The sequence below is a fragment of the Hyla sarda genome, chromosome 1, assembly GCF_029499605.1.
Source record: "Hyla sarda isolate aHylSar1 chromosome 1, aHylSar1.hap1, whole genome shotgun sequence".
Classification (NCBI taxonomy): Eukaryota; Metazoa; Chordata; class Amphibia; order Anura; family Hylidae; genus Hyla; species Hyla sarda.
The window spans coordinates 398,330,988-398,354,327 of NC_079189.1; the positions used below are offsets into that span (position 1 = coordinate 398,330,988).

A 23,340-nucleotide genomic window follows, 5' to 3' on the forward strand; every position below is an offset into this window, starting at 1 on the left:
CATGATTTAGAGGCAGAAACTGTAATCATTTCTCTGCCAAAAACCATGGTGTGTTACTTTAGTGAACACTGCTCCCATTGACTTGTGAAAAAGAAGTGACATGACACTTCTTTCTGCATGGTTATGCTCTAAAGATTCCATTGATGAGTTTAAGTATGGGATAGACATTAGGCTAACCTTCATATAAGATAGGGCCAGGGACTATTGATAGCATTCAGAATATTGGACAGACTAGATTTTCCACACATTTGCTACACATTTTATGTTCCTATCTTTCTATGTTTCTATTTAAATCTATTGAGACTTGTGCTTTAAAGGACAAAGTGTTATAACACTTATCCCCTATCCACAGGATAGGGGATAAGTGTTTGATCGCAGGGGGTCTGACCGCTGGGACCACCCGCGATCTCCAGAGAGTGCTAAGGAGAGCGACAATGCATGTAGCATTGACCTAGAGAGGTCAACGGTACGACCCCTCCCTGCCCATACAGTTCTATGGGAGAGGCGGGGAGGTACGAACGCTGGCTCCCCGCTTCTCCTATAGAACTACATGGAGGAGGCGGGTTGGCCGCAACGTCATGCTGAGGCCGGCACACCTCTTGCATGGGAGAGCCGCGGCAAAGCCATGGCCTTGTGCAGGAGATCGCGGGGGTCCAACCGCTTATCCCCTATCCTGTGGATAGGGGATGAGTTGTTTTTGGCCACAGATGGCCTTAGCTGGGTGGCAATGCCATTCAGTGCATACAAAGGTACTGAATGTGACTGCATTTCCTTGCCAAAAACTGCACAAAATGGACTCCTGGATAAACCAACCCAATGGTAACACACCCGTGAACAAAAATAAACAAGTATTATTTTATCAATAATAAAAAACACTATAGTCATGTAATGTTACAGCCTGAGAAACATTGAACATTCTTACCTGAATTACCAAGTTTCACAGTTTTGCTGATTTCCGCATGTTTTGCTGTACAGTAATATACATCATGGTTCACCCAGTTAGTAGTTGGCACTTGTACTTGTGAGCTGGTTATATACACACCACTGGATTGCAGTATTGGATTATATGTCTTCAAGCCTTTGGTATAGCTGCTATTGGACTTATCAGCCCATGAGAAGTTAATCGTCTCTGGAAAGAAATCTTTGGCCAAGCAGCCAATGGTAGTGGTGGTTTCCTGAGGCTTGCCACAAGAAATGAGTGGAAAGAGAGATGGTGTTTGCTGTGTAACTGAGAATACAAGCAAAAGGTGGAACAAATTCATGGTTAGAAGCTAAAGTATAGAAAAAGCTAAGAAGAGGTTTGACATGAGCTTCAGTGCAAGTTAGTAGTAAATTAGAAGTTATATATTAGTAATAAGGTTGGAACCACAAACTTACAGATGGATTTTTAATAAGATTTCTTATTCAGATAGTAGTGCAAAGACATCACATCATCTATAGATAAGAGTTATGCATGGAAATATAAACACTGCACCTGATGAAGGTTGAAACTATGTTATTTTTGATTAAAATTCACAAATGTTATTGGTTGCTGGTTTTATAGATTTCCCGAATATGTTATACCATTATAACAGCTCACTGGATAGATAACACTATGTACTGTATTGTCATGCTTTAGTAGGTAAAGTTATGTATTCACATGTTAGGTCATGCTGATGCATGTAGAGTACTGGTCACATTATTACCAACTTATTACCTTTATCCTCATGCTAAGATATGTAAGATATGACTTACCAGAGGTCAGTTTACAATTCATAGCTCTTCCATGTCTACAGTATATATACAGTGCTCTCTGTATTATACAGTGTATTATAACTTAACAGACAATATACGACACAAATAGTTCATGTGACACCACAAGATAAGCTACATATAGTTTAATATGAAAAAATGGTTTATTATTGAAATATACTGTACTTTCTGTGTGTATATTTGGGGAAATGATTTTATTCCCACTAATTCAACCAAAAACTTCATTGGACATGAGCTCTTTATAATCTACAGCAGTGGTTTCCAAATGGTGGTCCTTCAGATGTTGTAAAACTACAACTTCCAGCATCAGCCATTGCCACTGGCATGCTGGGATTTGTAGTTTTGCAACAGCTGGAGGTCTACAGTTTAAAGACTGTTTGTCAACAATTATATATATATATATATATATATATATATATAAATGTGTGTGTGTGCATTTTTAAGTTGTAAGGATATTTTGAGCATGGTATGCTTTTTTGCTAAGCTATATTATACTTGCAGTTCATTCTACTGAGCTATATTATGCCTGTATTTTCTGCTGAGCTCTACTATTTGTGCTATTCTTTCTACTAAACTATAGCTTCTATGCTTTCTGCTGAACTGTGAGGTAGTGGTTATGTTTTTGCTGAGCTATAGCGGTACTGTACCTGCGGTACTGAGTTGTACTATACATTGTAGACTCTGTACTGAGCTATACTGCTGTGCTTTTCATTATTCTGTTTTGACTATTCTTCCTGTTTAGTTTTACTGTAGCTGCTATGCATTTTGTTTAGCTGTCCTGTACCTGCCATGCACTCTACTGCTCTGTACCTGCTATGCTTCTCATTAAGCTTTATAACAGCTGTTATGCTTTGTGCTATCCCCGCTATACTTTCCATTGAGCTTGATTGTAGCTGCTATGTTTTCTATTTACCTGTACCCTCTATACTGTCCATTGAGCTTGACTGTAGCTGCTATGTTTTCTATTTACCTGTACCCTCTATACTCTCCATTGAGCTTGACTGTAGCTGCTATGTTTTCTATTTACCTGTACCCTCTATACTGTCCATTGAGCTTGACTGTAGCTGCTATGTTTTCTATTTACCTGTACCCTCTATACTGTCCATTGAGCTTGACTGTAGCTGCTATGTTTTCTATTTACCTGTACCCTCTATACTCTCCATTGAGCTTGACTGTAACTGCTATGTTTTCTATTTACCTGTACCCTCTATACTGTCCATTGAGCTTGACTGTAGCTGCTATGTTTTCTATTTACCTGTACCCTCTATACTCTCCATTGAGCTTGACTGTAACTGCTATGTTTTCTATTTACCTGTACCCTCTATACTCTCCATTGAGCTTGATTGTAGCTGCTATGTTTTCTATTTACCTGTACCCTCTATACTCTCCATTGAGCTTGATTGTAGCTGCTATGTTTTCTATTTACCTGTACCCTCTATACTCTCCATTGAGCTTGACTGTAGCTGCTATGTTTTCTATTTACCTGTACCCTCTATACTCTCCATTGAGCTTGACTGTAGCTGCTATGCTTTCTATTTACCTGTACCCTCTATACTCTCCATTGAGCTTGATTGTAGCTGCTATGTTTTCTATTTACCTGTACCCTCTATACTCTCCATTGAGCTTGACTGTAGCTGCTATGTTTTCTATTTACCTGTACCCTCTATACTCTCCATTGAGCTTGACTGTAGCTGCTATGTTTTCTATTTACCTGTACCCTCTATACTCTCCATTGAGCTTGACTGTAGCTGCTATGTTTTCTATTTACCTGTACCCTCTATACTCTCCATTGAGCTTGACTGTAACTGCTATGTTTTCTATTTACCTGTACCCTCTATACTCTCCATTGAGCTTGACTGTAGCTGCTATGTTTTCTATTTACCTGTACCCTCTATACTGTCCATTGAGCTTGACTGTAGCTGCTATGTTTTCTATTTACCTGTACCCTCTATACTCTCCATTGAGCTTGACTGTAGCTGCTATGCTTTCTATTTACCTGTACCCTCTATACTCTCCATTGAGCTTGACTGTAGCTGCTATGCTTTCTGTCTACCTGTACCCTGTATACTTTCCGTTGAGCTTGACTGTAGCTGCTATGTTTTTATTTGCTTAGCTTTACTGTACCTGCTATCCTTTCCACTATGTTGTACCTACTTTGCTTTTTGTTGAGCTTTACTATAGATGCTATGCTATACTGTAGCTGCTATGCCTTTTGGAATGTGTTACTGTACCAACTGTGCTTCCTACTATACTGTGGCTTCTATGATTTTTGCTAATCTTAACTTTTCCTGCTATGTTTCCTACTATACTGTAGCATCTGTGTTTTTTTTGCTAAGCTCTACTATACCTGCTATGCTTTTTACAACCCTGCACCCTCTATACTTTCCATTGAGCTTTACTGTAGCTACTTTGCTTTTTGCTAAGCTGTATTGTACAGTACTTGCTATGTTTCTACTAACCGGTACCTGCTATACTTTCCTGTGAGCTTTACTGTAGCTGCTATGCTTTTTGCTTAGCTCTACTGTACCTGCTATGCTTTCTACTAACCTGTACCCTCTCCCTCTATACTTTCCATTGAGCTTTACAGTAGCTGTTATTTTTTATGCCAAGCTATACTTTTCCTGCTACACTTTCTACTATTTTGTACATACCTTGCTTTTTGTTGAGCTTTCTTGTAGATGCTGTGCTAAAGCTATACTGTAGCAGCTATACTTTTTGCTAAGCCCTATTGTTCCTGCTATGCTTTCTGCTAATCTGTGTCCCCTATTGAGCTTTATTGTAGCTGATATGCTGTTTGCTAAGCTATACTGTATCTGCTATACAATGCACACTGAGCTTCCTACTATTCTGTAACTGTGATGCATTTTTTGAGCTTTACTGTAAGTGCACTGCTATCTGCTAAAGCTATACTGTACATTCTATGCTTTCTAACAACCTGTACCCTCTATACTTGCCACTGAACTTTACTTTAGATATGTTTTTTGCTAAACTATACTTTATCACTTATGCATTCTACTATTCTTTACCTGCTATGCTTTTGAGCTGCAGATGCTATGCTATTTGCTATAGCTATACTTTATCTGCTATCCTTTTTACTATTATGTACTTACCTTTCATTTTGTTGAACTTAATTATAGATATAGCTATCTGCTAAAGCTATACTGTAGATGCTATACTTTTTGCTAAACTCTACCTAATATGCTTTTCTTCTGACCTGTACTGCTATACTTTCCATTGAGCTATACGGTTGCCTCTTTGCTTTTTTGCTATTCTATTCCTACCTTGCTTATGTATTAAGCTTTTTGGTAGCTATTATGCTTTTTGCTAAGCTAATCCATACCTGCAATGCTTTCTGCTAACCTGCACCTGTCTTACTGTTCTTGCTATGCTATCTACTAAAGCTTTACTGTACATGCTATTCTTTCGACAAGCCTGTACCCCTATTCTTTCCATTGACCCTTATGATAGCTGCTATACTTTTTTCTAAGTTATACTTTACTTTCTATGCTTTCAACTTTTCTGTACCTGCCTTTCTTTTTGTTGAGCTTTTTTGTAGATGCTGTGCTTGCTGCTAAAGCTATATAGTGTAGCTGTTATGCTTTTTTGCTAAGCTCTATTGTACCTTTGTATTCTTTGTACTAACCTGTACCACTATACCTTTCATTAAGCTTTTCAGTAGCTGCTATTCTTTTTGCTCAGCTCTACTATAGATGATAGACTTCATACTATTCTGTACCTACTATTCTTTTTGCTTAGCTCTACTGTAGCTACTATGAGTTCTACTTTCCTGTACCCGCTATATTTTTATTGGGCTTTATGGTAGCTTTTTAAGCTCTACTGTTTCTGCTATAGTTTGTACTAATCTGTATACTTTCTACTGAGCTTTTCAGTACCTTCTATTTTGTACACGCTGGACTTCCTACTATTCTGTACCGGCTATGCTTTGGTTGAGCTGTACTGCATATTCTATGCTTTCTGCTAAAGCTGTACTGTCCCTGCTATGCATTTTATTGATACATACTGCATATGCTATGCTTTCTGCTAAAGCTATACTGTACCTGCTATGCTTTTCAATGATCTATACTGCCTATGCTATGCTTTCTGCTAAAGCTATATTGTACCTGCTATGCTTTTTATTGATCTATACTGCATATTCTATGCTATCTGCTAAAGCTATACTATACCTGCTATGCTTTCTGCTAAAGCTATACTGTACCTGGTATGCTTTCTGCTAAAGCTGCACTGTACCTACTATGCTTTTTTATTGATCGATAATGCATATGCTATGATTTCTGCTAAAGCTATACTGTACCTGCAATGCGTTTTAGTGATCTATATTGCATATGCTATGCCTTCTGCTAAAGCTATACAGTACCTACTATGCTTTTTATTGATTTATTCTACATATTCTATGCTATCTGCTAAAGCTATACTGTACCTGCAATGCTTTTTAGTGATTATATATTGCATATGCTATGCTTTTTGCTAAAGCTGTACTGTACCTGCTATGCTTTTTATTGATTTATTCTACATATTCTATGCTATCTGCTAAAGCTATACTGTACCTGCAATGCTTTTTAGTGATATATATTGCATATGCTATGCTTTTTGCTAAAGCCGTACTGTACCTGCTATGCTTTTTGCTAAAGCTGTACTGTACCTGCTATGCTTTTTAGTGATCTATAGCGTATATTCTATCTGCTAAAGCTATACTGAACCTGCTATGCTTTTTATTGATTTATTCTACATATTCTATGCTATCTGCTAAAGCTATACTGTACCTGCTATGCTTTTTAGCGATCTATACTGCATATGCTATGCTTTCTGCTGAAGCTATACTGTAGCTACTATGCTTACCATTCAGCATCTACTATAGCTGCTATGCTTTTTATTGATCTATACAGCATATGCTATGCTTTCTGCTAAAGCTATACTGTTCTGCACCTGCTAGGCTTTTTAGTGATCTATACAGCATATTCTATGCTATCTGCTAAAGCTACACTGTACCTGCTATGCTTTTTAGTGATCTATACTGCATATGCTATACTTTCTGTCTGCTAAAGCTATACTGCACCTGCTATGCTTTTTATTGATCTATACTGCATATTCTATGCTTTCTGCTAAAGCTATACTGCACCTGCTATGCTTTTTATTGATCTATACTGCATATTCTATGCTTTCTGCTAAAGCTATACTGTACCTGCTATGCTTTTTAGTGATCTATACTGCATATGCTATGCTTTCTGCTAAAGCTATACTGTACCTGCTATGCTTTTTATTGATTTATTCTACATATTCTATATTATCTGCTAAAACCAAACTGTACCTGCTATGCTTTTTAGTGATCTATACTGCATATTATATGCTATCTGCTAAAGCTATACTGCACCTGCTATGCTGTTTTAGTGATCTATATTGCATATGCTACACTTTCTGCTAAAGCTATACTGTACCTGCTATGCTTTTTATTGATTTATTCTACATATTCTATATTATCTGCTAAAACCAAACTGTACCTGCTATGCTTTTTATTGATCTATACTGCATATGCTATGCTTTCTGCTGAAGCTATACTGTACCTACTACTATGCTTACCATTCAGCTTTACTATAGCTGCTATGCTTTTTATTGATCTATACAGCATATGCTGTGCTTTCTGCTAAAGCTATACTGTACCTGCTATGCTTTTTAGTGATCTATACTGCATATGCTATGCTATCTGCTGAAGCTATACTGTACCTGCTATGCTTTTTAGTGATCTATACTGCACATTCTATGCTATCTGCTAAAGCTATACTGTACCTGCTATGCCTTTTAGTGATCTATACTGCATATGCTATGCTTTCTGCTAAAGCTATACTGCACCTGCTATGCCTTTTAGTGATCTATACTGCATATGCTATGCTTTCTGCTAAAGCTACACTGTACCTGCTATGCTTTTTAGTGATCTATACTGCATATGCTATGCTTTCTGCTAAAGCTATACTGTACCTGCTATGCTTTTTAGTGATCTATACTGCATATTCTATGCTTTCTGCTAAAGCTATACTGTACCTGCTATGCTTTTTATTGATCTATACTGCATATTCTATGCTTTCTGCTAAAGCTATACTGCACCTGCTATGCTTTTTATTGATCTATACTGCATATTCTATGCTTTCTGCTAAAGCTATACTGTACCTGCTATGCTTTTTAGTGATCTATACTGCATATGCTATGCTTTCTGCTAAAGCTATACTGTACCTGCTATGCTTTTTATTGATTTATTCTACATATTCTATATTATCTGCTAAAACCAAACTGTACCTGCTATGCTTTTTATTGATCTATACTGCATATGCTATGCTTTCTGCTGAAGCTATACTGTACCTACTACTATGCTTACCATTCAGCTTTACTATAGCTGCTATGCTTTTTATTGATCTATACAGCATATGCTGTGCTTTCTGCTAAAGCTATACTGTACCTGCTATGCTTTTTAGTGATCTATACTGCATATGCTATGCTATCTGCTGAAGCTATACTGTACCTGCTATGCTTTTTAGTGATCTATACTGCACATTCTATGCTATCTGCTAAAGCTATACTGTACCTGCTATGCCTTTTAGTGATCTATACTGCATATGCTATGCTTTCTGCTAAAGCTATACTGTACCTGCTATGCTTTTTAGTGATCTATACTGCATATGCTATGCTTTCTGCTAAAGCTATACTGCACCTGCTATGCCTTTTAGTGATCTATACTGCATATGCTATGCTTTCTGCTAAAGCTATACTGTACCTGCTATGCTTTTTAGTGATCTATACTGCATATTCTATGCTTTCTGCTAAAGCTATACTGTACCTGCTATGCCTTTTAGTGATCTATACTGCATATGCTATGCTTTCTGCTAAAGCTATACTGTACCTGCTATGCTTTTTAGTGATCTATACTGCATATGCTATGCTATCTGCTGAAGCTATACTGTGCCTGCTATGCTTTTTAGTGATCTATACTGCACATTCTATGCTATCTGCTAAAGCTATACTGTACCTGATATGCTTTTTATTGATCTATACTGCATATGCTATGCTTTCTGCTAAAGCTGTACTGTACCTTCAATGCTTTTTATTGATCTATATTGCATATGCTATGCTTTTTGCTAAAGCTGTACTGTACCTGCTATGCTTTGTAGTGATCTATACTGTATATTCTATGCTATCTGCTAAAGCTATACTGCACCTGCTATGCTTTTTCGTGATCTATACTGCATATTCTATGCTTTCTGCTAAAGCTATACTGCACCTGCTATGCCTTTTAGTGATCTATACTGCATATTCTATGCTTTCTGCTAAAGCTATACTGTACCTGCTATGCCTTTTAGTGATCTATACTGCATATGCTATGCTTTCTGCTAAAGCTATACTGTGCCTGCTATGCTTTTTAGTGATGTATACTGCATATGCTATGCTTTCTGCTGAAGCTATATTGTACCTACTATGCTTACCATTCAGCTTTACTTTAGCTGCTATGCTTTTTAGTGATCTATACTGCATATGCTATGCTTTCTGCTGAAGCTATACTGTGCCTGCTATGCTTACCATTCAGCTTCACTATAGCTACTATGCTTTTTATTTATCTATACTGCATATGCTATTCTATCTGCTTAAGCTATACTGTACCTGCTATGCTTACCATTCAGCTTTACTATATATGCTATTCTTTCTTTTTAAGCTATAATCTACATGTATGCCTTCTACTAATCCATACCTGCTAATACCTGCTATACTTTTCCCTGAGCTCTACAGTACCTGCTATACTTTCTACTGAGCTGTACTGAAGCTGCTGCTACTATAGCTTATTCCATAGGTATACTATAAACTTGCTATGCTTTCAAACATGCAGTATTTGCTATACTTTTTGTCAAGCTGTAGTGAATTTGCTATGCATTTGGCCAAGCTGACCTGTACCTGCTATGCTTTCTGGTATGCTGGGCTATGCTATAGTGCTTTAGCTCAGCTTTAAGGTAATGTGTTTCACTATAGAATACTTGCTATGCATTTTGATTGCAGCTTTTTGCTATAATAATTTGCTATCTGCTTATCTATTATGTACTAGCAATACTTTTGTAAGCTATATCGGTATATATATCACTTATACATTGTATAATATGTTAAAGAACAAGTACTATGTATACAATAAATAAAACATATTATTCTAAAGTATAACCATTTAAAGTAGTACAGAAACAATCAGCTCTAGGATTCCAGCTAAGCACATGATATAACTTTTTTTCTATAATAATTATTTATGCAAAAACTTAAAATAATTCCTGATTGAAAACTATTTATCACAGTATAATATAGAACATGTGCTGGTTTGAAGCTCTAATACATAAATGCATTGAATAATTTTTCAAAATAATACATAATTATATTATGTTAATATATCTGTAAACTCGTATCTACATCTAAAGGTAGTAAAAATAAAATTTTTTGAAAGTATTGCAAAATTCCTTACCAGACATATGGTCTTTGCAATGGCTGGGTAAATATATTAGTTCATTTAAATAATAAATTAAATTGAATCATTCATAAATTAAATCTGATATGATCGGGGCAGCAGGAAAGTAAATATCACAATATGACTTCATGCATATACATAAGTATTTATAAGTAAAGTTAAATATTTGTTTCATATAAAATATGACATTAAATATTAAGATAAACATGATATATATATATATATATATATATATATATATATATAGATAGATACATATAGTATATATATATATATATATATATATATATGTGTGTATAAAAGAACAGTTAAATATTTTTTTCATATAAAATATTACAATATATATATATATATATATATATATATATATATATTGTATATATATATATATATATATAGATATACATGCATATATATATATATATATATATATATAATTTATGGTAAAATAAACAATAAATGGTACGGTAACTCAAACTCATACATAGATGATCGGTTAATACTGATACAGCTATATTACAGCATATAAATATTAATAATATATCTATGTTATAGCTATATTATTTATATTGTTGTATAATATGATGAATACTATAAATATAAACTAGAATGTGTATATATATATATATATATATATATATATTACTATAATACTATAGCCATATACATTGCATATTATACGTAAAATCTTTTTTCTATATTTATGCGATTAAGACATAAAAAGTCATATATATATATATATATATATATATATATATATATATATATATACATATATATACTCAATACACTTTTCATTTTAATAGCTTTTAATTGTAAATGTGTTTTTTAGAAAATTTAAAAAATGTTTTACTGTTTTAATATTGGTAATCTTTTCAAATTAAAAATCAAATGACTATTAGGTTAGAAGTTTAAAGTTTAATAAAAATATTCAGCTAAAAGCTAAAATTATACAGCTAATAATAAAATCTATGGCGGAATTTTTTTTTTTTTTTTTTTTTTTTTTATGCCTGCCAGCTGTAAGCAGGGAGCCACTGGAGTGTAACTTTCACATCTAACTATAGATTCTGAATCTAGACAAGAACACATCTGGAGGTTTCAGTTGCCATCCAGAACATCTGCTAGTTTCACTTCCCAATTAAATAGAACAGAACTTATATTTCATTAATTAATTAATTAAATGAAATTTAATTATAATTAATCATAACTGAAAAGGATATTTAGGCTTAAAAGAAATGTATTTCAACACTATATTATTACATTTGGCATATAATAATATAAAAAAGTAAATCAGGTATAATATGATGAAGTCATATTTCTAATTAATTTATATATATATGAATTGATTCAACATTAGTTTACAGTTTTCTTTATTAGATATAAATATTTCTATATATCTTCTACATAATATATATATTTTTTTATAAATTCTACTTCTAATTCTAGGTTTATATTAAAAAGTATAAACTTAAATGTTACCATTTATGAAAGAAAAAAAATGTATATGCCTTTTAACTTATTCATACTAAATTATTCTTCTAATACATATATGTATGAAAATTATAGCATAATATATTAGTTGGAAATAGTTCAATAACAAAGTATACAAATTTAAATATTGAATACATTTTTAAATAAAAAAAATAATGTTTTTCACGTTTATAAAACTAGTAAAAATTATACATATATAGTAAAGTTTTTGGATTGTTTTGTCAAACTTATTTCTCATTTAATGAGTAGAAACTTAGAAAACTTACCTTGAGTGTAGTTTTATCACCAGTAAATACAGAATTATGATAGAATTACAGCAATGCCACTAATTTCGTGAAACTCAAGTGTGACTAAATGTTTAAATCTTAATATTGTTATGTGTTACAAAAAAAGTAGCATTTCAATCTGGAACTGATGTATAAAACAAGATACAACTGCATATAGGCACCATAAATCATGAATCAATCCTAATTTCTGTTAGTTTTTAGTATAAGAATTTGAAGTAAGAGACAATGTCATAACAATTAAAACATCAAAATAAGAGTGGAAAGGTGAAATGTTCTTACCTGATGACACAGCGACGTACTGGCCGTTGCCCCATACATCAAAGTAGTCACAGTGACACAAACAGCTGTCACTAGATGACAAATACTGTTTAGTTCAACCCTCAACTCAATGACTTTGCTTGAAGTGTTCATCTAATATATAAAAAAAAAGAACTCACAAAAAAAAAATGAATGAATAGGAATTGGTACTTTTTAGAAACTATATGTTTTCTAATATCTGTAGAAATTTCTTGGTATTCATGAGACATGACCAGCAGCCCCTCTCCCCTTCCTAATGTTTTTTCATAAGGCTTTGAAATGAAAACTTTATGTTTATGTACACAATTTGTTTTTTTCCCGTACTATACATACTGGGAGGATGTTTGAGAAGAATTATTCAAAATGTTGAACAGTATAATTTATATTACACAGTAATTCTAAAAAAGTTGTATTGTAGCTTTAACCCCCTAAAGGGGTACTCTGCCCCTAGACATCTTGTCACTATCCAAAGGCTACAGGATACAATGTTCCACACTGTCTCCTGCACGCCACCCTGGCATTTAGAATTTTTTTGTCCCAAAGGCTGGGTTCAGGGTCACAGTCGTGACATCACACCACACCTGCTTGTGCCGTAACGCTACGCCCCCTTTATTCATGTTTTTGGTAGAGGGCGTGACAGCATGAATGCCAGGGTGTCATACAGGAGATCTCGGGGGTTCCCATCGGCAGAACCCCGGCGATCAGACATCTTATGCCCTATACTTTGGATAGGGGATAAGATGTCTAGGGAAGGAGTACCCTTTAACCCCTTAAGGACCCGGGGTTTTTCCGTTTTTGCATTTTTGTTTTTTCCTCCTTACTTTTAAAAAATCATAACTCTTTCAATTTCGCACCTAAAAATCCATATAATGGCTTATTTTTTGCGCCACCAATTCTAGTCTGTAATGACATCAGTCATTTTACCCAAAAATATACGGTGAAATGAAAAAAAAACACAATTTTGTAAATTTTGGGGGCTCCCATTTCTACACAGTACATTTTTTGGAACAAATGACACCTTCTCTTTATTCTGTAGGTCCATACAATTAAAATGATACCCTACCTATGTAGGTTTAATTTTGTCGTACTTCTGGAAAAAATCATAACTACATGAAGGAAAATGTCTACATTCAAAACTGTCATCTTCTGACCCCTATTACTTTTTTTTATATTTCCACATATGCCTCGATATGAGGGCTCATTTTTTGTGCCATGAACTGAAGTTTTTAGCGGTACCATTTTTGCATTGATGGGACTTATTGATTATTTTTATTCATTTTTTCATGATATAAAAAGTGAACAAAAATGCACTATTTTGGACTTTTGAATTTTTTTTGCGAGTACGCCATTGACCGTGCAGTTTAATTAATGATACATTTTTGTAATTCGGACATTTCTGCACGTGGTGATACCCCATATGTTTATTTAAATTTTTATTTACACTGTTTTTTTTTTATGGGACAAGGGGGGTTATTCAAACTTTTATTAGGGAAGGGGTTAAATGATCTTTATTCACTTTTTTTTTTCACTTTTTGTTTGCAGTGTTATAGCTCCCATAGGGGGCTATAACACTGCACACACTGATCATTTACATTGTTCAATGGTTTCTCATAGGAAACCATTGATCAATGATTCTGCCGCTTGACTGCTCATGCCTGGATCTCAGGCACTGAGCAGTCATTCGCCGATCGGACAGCATGGAGGCAGGTAGGGACCCTCCGGCTGTCATGTAAGCTGTTTAGGATGCCGCGATTTCATCGCAGCGATCCCGAACAGCTCCCTGAGCTAACCGGCATTAGTTTACTTTGACTTTAGATGCAGGGTTAAAGGGTTAATAGCGCGCGGCACAGCAATCAGTGCCGCGCGCTATTAGCCACGGGTCCTGACAGTTGATAGAGGCCATGCCCGACCCGCTATGACAAGGGGCCACGCCGTACCGGTACGTCATGAGTCCTGTAGGGGTTAACCCCTTGGGGACCGAGCCCATTTTGACCCTAAGGACCAGAGCATTTTTTGCAATTCTGACCACTGTCACTTTAAGCATTAATAACTCTGGGATGCTTGTACTTATGAATTTGATTCAGAGACTGTTTTTTCGTGACATATTCTACTTTATGTTAGTGGTAAATTTCCGTCGATACTTGCATCATTTCTTGGTGAAAAAATCCAAAATGTCTTGAAAAATGTGAAAATTTGGCATTTTTGTAATTTTTATGATCTCTGCTTGTAAGGAAAATAGACATAACAAATAAATTATATACTGATTCACAGATACAATTTGTCTACTTTATGTTTGCATCATAAAGTTGACATGTTTTTACTTTTTGAAGACATCAGACGGCTTCAAAGTAGAGCAGCAATTTTCCAATTTTTCAAGTAAATTTCAAAATCAGAATTTTTCAGGGACCAGTTCAGTTTATTTGAGGGTCTTTATGTTAGAAATACCCCATAATGGACCCCATTATGAAAACTGCACCCCTCAATGTATTCAAGATGACATTCAGAAAGAGTTTTACCCCTATTGGTATTTCACACGAATAGAAGCAAAGTGGAGGCGAAAATTCCACTTTTTTACACTAACATGTTCTTGTAGACCCATATTTTTTATTTTTAAAAGGGGTAAAAAGAGAAAAAGCCCCCAAAAATATGTAACTCAATTTCTCTCGAGTAAGGAAATACCTCCCATGTGGATGTCAAGTGCTTTGTGGGTGCACTAGAGGGATCAGAAGAGAAGGAGAGACAATGGGATTTTGGCATCTCGTATTTAGGAAGCCCCTATGGTGCCAGAACAGTGAAAAACCCCCCACATGGCATACTATTTGGGAAACTACATCCCTCAAGGAACGTAACAAGGGGTACAGTGAGCCTGAAGACCACATAGGTGTTTGATAACTTTACGTTTAATTTGGTCGTGAAAACAATTTTTTTTTTTTTATAAAATGTTGATGTTACCCCAAATTTTTCATTTTCACAAGGTGTAATAGGTGAAAATGTCCCGCAAAATTTTTAACCCCATTTCTCTCGAGTAAGGAAAGATATCATATGTGGATGTAAAGTGATCTGCTGGTGCACTAGAGGGCTCAAAAGAGAGGGAGTGACATTGGGCGTTTGGAAAGCGAATTTTTCTGAAATGGTTCTTGGGGGGCATGGCTCATTTAAGAAGCCCCCATGGTGCCAGAACCGCGAAAAACACACCCAACATGGCACACTATTTGGGAAACTACAGCCTTTAAAGGGGTACTCCGGTGGTCAACGCGTTTTTCTGTTTTTGACTTACCCTATTTATTTTGTTTCATTTCTATTCTTGCTGTTTAGCCTACTCTATTTCCGTAGTTTGTTGTCTTTTTATCCCCCACTTTGTTTTCCTATCTTTGCTTCTATTTCCTGTTTCTTGCTGTGCTGAAAACTACAAATCCCAGCATGCCACATGCCTTGCTGGTTTGGGGCGGCTCCTTTTTTTTTTTTTTTTTGTTCCGCCCTTTACCCATCCTACTATTTTCTCGGGTCATCCCCCTTATTCACAGCAGACTAATATAATCAGCCTTGGTTGGGATACACTGGCGTACACACAAAAGGGACTACAACTCCCAGCATGTGTCATTCAGGAGTCTTCAGTCTGTGGTATAACACCAGCATGCTGCCTCTGTCGTCTCCTGGGGGTTGTAGTTCACCACACCTCTGTAGGGCATACACCAGTGTTTCCCAACAAGGGTGCCTCCAGGTGTTGCAAAACTACAACTCCCAGCATGCCCTGACAGCCTTTGGGCATGCTAGGAGTTTTAGTTTTGCAACAGCTGGAGGCACACTGGTTGGGAAACACTGGTGTAACATGATGTGTATGCTGGATAGGCTAGAACAATGTTTCTCAACCAGTGTGCCTCCATCTGTTGCAAATCTACAACTCCCAGCATGCCCAAAGTCCATCAGGGCATGCTGGGAGTTGTAGTTTTGCAACAGCTGGAGGCCCACTGGTTTGTAAACACTAGCATACACATACACACACACAACAGGGACTACATCTCCCAGCATGTGTCATTCAGTAGTCCCCCCCCTCCCCCTTCACATATAGGGGGAGATTTATCAAAACCTGTGCAGAGGAAATCTTGCCCAGTTGCCCATAGCAATTAATCAGCTTGCTTCTTTCATTTTTATGAAGGCCTGTGAAAAATGACAGAAGCAATCTGATTGGTTGCTATGGGCAACTGGGCAAGTTTTCCTCTGCACAGGTTTTGATAAATCTCCCCCATAGAGATCATTCCCAGTATGAGATTTATTCCCCTGCAGGCCATGTATCCCCAGCCCGTGCGCCTTCTCATCCCCCCCTTCAGATAACACTTATCTTCTCTGTGAGGTCCTTCTCCTGTGCAGACCTGTGTCCTTAGAATACAGAGCAGGGGGGAGGGGAGGTGAGGAACTGTGTACTCAGCTGGATGAGATGAGGGGGTGTGGCTTATTAATCATGCAGAGAGAAAAAAAAATGCTATGACATCTTGTCCACAACAGACTCAGAACTGTGGACAACAGTAAAAGAAAACCCTCTGAACTACAGAACTTCCTACCCAACAAACAGGTAAGAAAAACACACACATGCTGCCAAAACATATAACACATGTATATTGCAAAAAAAACAAAACTTACACAGAAGATGCCATATAGTCAAAAAAATTAACCACCGGAGTATCCCTTTAAGGAACGTAACAAGGGGTACAGTGAGCCTTAACACCCCACAGGTGTTTGATGACTTTGCACTGAAGTTGGACGTGAAAATGAAAATGTTTTTTTTTTTTTTTACTAAAATGTTGATGTTACCCCAAATTTTTCATTTTCACAGGGGGTAATAGGTGAAAATGTCCCCCAAAATTTTAAACCCCATTTCTTTTGAGTAATAAAATATATCATATGTGGATGTAAAGTGATCTGCTGGTGCACTAGAGGGCTCAGAAGGGAAGTAGTGACATTGGGATTTTGGAGAGTGAATTTTGCTGAAACGGTTTTTGGGGGGCATGTCGCATTTAGGAAGCCCCTATGGTGCCAGCAGAAAAGACCCCACATGGCATACCATTTTGGAAAATACACCCCTCAAGGCACATAACAAGGGGTCCAGTGAGCCTTAACACCCCACAGGTGTTTGACAACTTTTCGTTAAAGTCGGATGTGTAAATTGAAAAAAAAATATTTTTCACTGAAGAGAAGTATTTTTTCCAAATTTACCATTTTTACGTAAGGTAATGGGAGAAAATGACCCCCAAAATTTGTAACCCCATCTCTTCTGAGTATGGAAATACCCCATGTTAGGACTTAAAATGCTCTGCGGGCGAACTACAATGCTCAGAAGAGAAGGAGTCACATTTGGTTTTTGGAAAGCAAATTTTGCTGAAATGGTTTTTGGGGTGCCTGTCGCATTTAGGAAGCCCCTATGGTGCCAGAACAAACACATGGCATACTATTTTGGAAACTAAACCCCTCAAGGAACGTAACAAGGTGTACAGTGAGCCATAACACCTCACAGGTGTTTGATGACTTTTTGTTAAAGTTGGATGTATAAATGAAAAAAATTCACTGAAACGCTGGTTTTTCTCCAGATTTTACATTTTTACAAGGGGTAATAGGAGAAAATGACCCACAAAATTTCTAACCCCATTTTCTTATGAGTATGGAAATACCCCATGTGTGGATGTCAAGTGCTCTGTTGGCGCACTACAATGCTCAGAAGAGGAGGATCGCCATTGAGCTTTTAGAGAGAGAATTTGTCTTGAATGGAAGTCAGGGGCCATGTGCCTTTACAAAACCCCCCGTGGTGCCAGAACAGTGGACCCCCCCCCCCACACGTGACCCCATTTTGGAAACTACATCCCTCACAGAATTTAGTAAGGGGTGCAATGAGTATTTACACCCCACTAGCTGGGCAGATCTTTGGAACAGTGGGCTGTACAAATGAAAAATTACATTTTTCATTTTCACGGACCACTGTTCCAAAAATCTGTCAGACACCTGTGGGGCGTGAATGCTCACTGTACACCTTATTATATTACGTGAGGGGTGTAGTTTCCAAAATGGGGTCACATGTGTCAATTGTTCTGGCTCTATGGGGGCTTTGAAAACACACATGGCCTCCAATTGTGGACAAATTTTCTCTCCAAAAGCCCAATGGCGCTCCTTCTCTTCTGAGCATTGTAGTGTGCCAGCAGAGCACTTTACATCCACATATGGGGTATGTTCTTACTCAGAAGAAAAGGGGTTACAGATTTTCGGGGCTATTTTCCTATTTTCCCTTGTGGAAATGAAAAATTTAGGGTAACACCAGCATTTTAGTTGAAAAACATGTTTTTTTCATTTTCCCATCCAACATTAATGAAAATTTGTCAATCACCTGTGGGGTGTTAAGGCTCATTATACCCCTTTTTACATTCCGTGACAGGTGTAGTTTCAAAAATGGGGTCACACGTGGGTATTTATTTTTTTTGCGTTTATGTCAGAACTGCTGTTATATCAGCCACCTCTGTGCAAATCACCAATTTAGGCCTCAAATGTTCATAGTGCGCTCTTACTTCTGAGCCTTGTTGTGCGCCCGCAGAGCATTTTATGGCCAAATATGGGGTATTTCCGCACTCAGGAGAAATTGCGATACAAATTTTGGGGATCTTTTTTTCCTTTTACTGCTTGTGAAAATAAAAAGTATGGGGCAACACCAGCATGTTAGTGTAAAAATTTGTATTTGTTTACACTAACAGGCTGGTGTAGCCAACAACTTTTCCTTTTCATAAGGGGTAAAAGGAGAAAAAGCCCCCCAAAATGTGTAGTGCAATTTCTTCCGAATACGGAAATACCCCATATGTTGCCCTTAACTGTTTCCTTGAAATAGGATAGGGCTCCGAAGTGAGAGAGCGCCATGCGCATTTGAGGACTAAATTAGGGATTGCATAGGGGTGGACATAGGGGTATTCTACGCCAGTGATTCCCAAACAGGGTGCCTCCAGCTGTTGCTAAACTCCCAGCATGCCTGGACAGTCAGTGGCTGTCCGGAAATGCTGGGAGTTGTTGTTTTGCAACAGCTGGAAGCTCCCTTTTAGAAACAGTGCCGTACGATACATTTTTCATTTTTATTGGGGGGGGGCAGTGTAAGGGGGTGTATATGTAGTGTTTTACCCTTTATTATGTGTTAGCAGGGCCACCATCAGGGGGTACAACCAATACCCCTGCAAGGGGCCCAGACCCCCAGAGGGCCCGCCGGTTCCGGCCTTTTTAAAAGAATATTTCTATGTCAGTGAGTGACTGTCACTCACTGACCGCTGGGGCCAACACATTATACACAGACTGACTGATTGTATGCTGTACAGTCAGTCAGATTGTTGTCAGGCTGCAGCTGTGCAGCATGTACCTCCAGGGCCAGCGGCCACTGTCACGTTAATACAGCAGCAGTGGTCGCTGGGAGGTACGTACGCTGCGCTAGTCACTGCCAGAGTGATATGTTGTCCTGAAGTGGACATATTATTTTATGTATCTGAGCCCGATACTATGATAAAATCCATAAAATCCAGCGTGTGCAGCAGGGAGAGGAAGGGGGGGGGGCAGACATTGAGCTGTGTAAGGGACCCTAAAATTTCTGATGGCAGCCCTGTGTGTTAGTGTAGTGTTTTTAGGGTACATTTGCACTGGCAGGTTGCAGTGAGTTTCCCGCAAGGAGTTTGCGCGGCAGCGAAAAATTTGCTGCAGCTCAAACTTGAAGCAGAACACTTACTGTAAACCTGATCGAGTGAATGTACCCTGTACAATCACATGGGGGGCGGATTTGGGCAAACCTCCAGCTGTTTCAAAACTACAACTCCCAGCATGTACTGACAGACCGTGCATGCTGGGAGTTGTAGTTTTGCAACAGCTGGAGGCACACTGGTTGGAAAACCTTCAGTTAGGTTCTGTTACTGTTAGTATTTTCCAACCAGTGTGCCTCCAGCTGTTGCAAAACTACAACTCCCAGCATGTACTGATCGCCGAAGGGAATGCTGGGAGATGTAGTTATGCAACAGCTGGAGGTACTCAACTACAGCTCCCAGCATGCCGAGATAGCTGTTTGGGCATGCTGGGATTTGCAGATTTGCAACATCTGGAGGGCTACAGTTTAGAGACCACTGTACAGTGATCTCCAAACGGTGGCCCTCCAGATGTTGCAAAACTACAAATCCCAGCATGCCTTTTTTAGGCACAAAGCTACACCACCTACAAGTAGGCGTGAGAATCACTTCCACCTTACACAATTCAACCTTTAACCTCTTGTGGAGAACAGCGTCCCACTCCCCTTCTATGACACGCGCTCAGCTCCTCACCGGCTTTATCCCCTTAGACAACGCAATCAAATTTGATTGTAGCGTCTAAAATGCAAGTAAAAATGTCCAAGCAGCTCTGTCAAAGTAAGTAAAAACACCTAACCTTCCAAATTCAGGACCCGGGAAAGTGTGTACTTCCCTCCCTCACAAGCATCTAGAAAAAGTGTATGTGATAGAACTTTTCCCACCACAGCAGAGCTGCGCAAAATTAATCATCCTGCTGCACCTTCTTGATAAATAAGATGCACACTAGTCAAACCCACCACTCAAATAAACATGGGAAAATAGCTCTACCGTAGACATTCTTTGATAAATCTGGGCCTATTTGTTGGCAAAAATTGAAAAGAAAAAAGCAACTTTGCAACTTTTGGGAGGATTTGTTTTTACGCAGTGCGCTTAAATGTTTTATTTATTTTGTAGCTCAATGCAATGATACTCAATTTATATAGTTTTTCTATTATTGTACTTCTTTATTAAGAAGTCAAACTTTATTAAACAAAATCACTATATTTAACCTCTTAAGGACACAGCCAATCTTGGTTCTAAGAACACTGCCAATTTTATTTTTGCATTTTTGTTTTTTCCTCCTCACCTTCTAAAAATCATAACTCTTTTATATTTTAATCTACAGACCCATATGAGGGCTTGTTTTTTTGCGGGACCAGTCGTCCTTTGTAATGACATCACTCATTTTACCATAAAATGTAAATATTATTTTTGTGGGGAAATTAAAAAAGTAAAATTTAGCAAATTTTGGAAGGTTTTGTTTTCACGTTGTACACTTAAAAAAATGCATGTTTTCTTTGTTCTGTGGGTCAATACGATTAAAATGATACCCATGACTACATACTTTTCTATTATTGTACCGCTTAAAAAAATCTCAAACTTTTAAACAAATAAGCATGTTTAAAATCCCTCTATTTTGACGACCAATAACTTTCAAATTTTTCCGTATAAGCTGTGGTATGAGGGCTAATTTTTTGTGCTGTGATCTTTATCTATACCACATTTGCGTATATTAAAGGGGTATTCCAGGAATTTGTTTTATTTGCCTATGCTACAGGGGTTGTAAAGTTAGTGTAGTTCATAATATAGTGTCTGTACATGTGTGTGACCGTGTTCTCAAAATTCTTATATGATTCCCCCCCAATATTTATTTTTAACAGCAAACAAAATAACTCATGTCTCGGGATTTTTCAGGTTGCAGTGCATCGAGACCTGACATCACTTGTCTGGTGATCAAAGGGAGCCTGTCCTGCTTCAATTTTGCAACAGCTGTAGGCCCCCTGGTTAGAAAACACTGTGTTTCAATGGGTGGGGTGGCTGATGTGTGGGTGGAAGGAAAGTGACCTCAAGCTTTCAAGAATGGAACTGTGGGATGTGTGGTTTAGAGAACAAAATCCAACAGGAAATACCAAGTTCTGGCAGGTAAGTACTAAAATCACCTTATGGCGGATAACCCCTTTAAAGTTTAAAATCACTTTTCATTCATTTTTTTTTTAATAAAATGTGACAAAAAAGTTGCAATTTTGACTTTTTTGTTTTATGGTTATGCTGTTCACCTTACGGGATCATTAACATTATATTTTGATAATTCGGACATTTAAACACGCGGCGATACCAAGTATGTTCATTCATTTATTTTTACGCTTTTTAGGGGTAAAATGGGGAATAAGGGAAAGATTTACATTTTTATTGGGGGAGGAGATTTTTCAATTTTTTTTCCTTTTTTTTCACACTTTTTTTGTCCCCATAGGGGACTATCTATAGCAATCATTTGATTGCTAATACTGTTCAGTGCTATGCATATGTTATCGGTGGTCTTATACTCCGATCTGCTCGATCAGACCAGAGCAGAAGACCCCAGGAGACGGACAGAGGCAGTTGAGGGGACCTCCGTCAGCCATTTAAGATGATAAGATACCTTCAGCACTGGCGATCATCCATTTAACCTCTTCAGGACGCAGGGCATATGGATACACCCTGCATCCTGAGTCCTTAAGGACACAGGGCGTATCCATACGCCCGTGGGAATTCCGGTCCCCACCACTAGCCGGTTGGGGACCGGAGCCCGATGCCTGCTGAAAACGTTCAGCAGGCATCGCGGCATATCGCCCAGGGGGGTCATTATGACCCCCCATGTCGGCGATGGCCTCAGATCGCTGGACAATTCAGCCCAGCGATCTGCGGCGGATTCCGGGTCAATCGGGTCTCCAGTGACCCGGTGACCCGGAATTACAGGCTGTTCGGGGCCGTCTCTGATGGCCCCGAACAGCCAGAATCAGCAGGGGTGAGGTGGCACTGGTGCCACCTCACGATCGCCCTGATTCGTCGGCCGGTTTACCGGCCGGCCAATCAGCACACCTGCTGCAGGTGTCACTCCCGCAACCCGCTCCACCCCTCTTCCGGAGGACGTGAGAGGGTGTGGGAAGTTGACCCCAGCAGCTGGGGGCCCCGATCCCTGGCACCCCTGTTGGGATCGGGGCCCCAGGAGCGGCGGCGACGAGGGACTGAAATGTGTGCGGGAGCAGCAGTTGGAGGTGAGTGACGGCCTCCTGCTGTTGCTTAGCAACCGCTCCCAGCATGCAAAAAGGGCATGCTGGGTGCTGTAGTTGTGCAACAGCAGGAGGCAGACCACCACAACTCCCAGCATTCCCTTATGGGCATGCTGGGACTTATAGTTTTGCAA

At 38.1% G+C, this 23,340-nt stretch overlaps 1 gene segment (V, D, J or C); it reads right to left on the bottom strand.

Annotated features, from left to right (window-relative positions):
• LOC130363037 (immunoglobulin heavy constant mu-like) overlaps nucleotides 1-23,340 on the bottom strand; it is a 79,434-nt gene that overhangs the window by 10,576 nt on the left and 45,518 nt on the right. The window contains 2 exon segments of the C gene segment in view: nucleotides 923-1,228; nucleotides 12,313-12,357. Coding sequence covers nucleotides 923-1,228; nucleotides 12,313-12,357 — 351 coding nt within the window.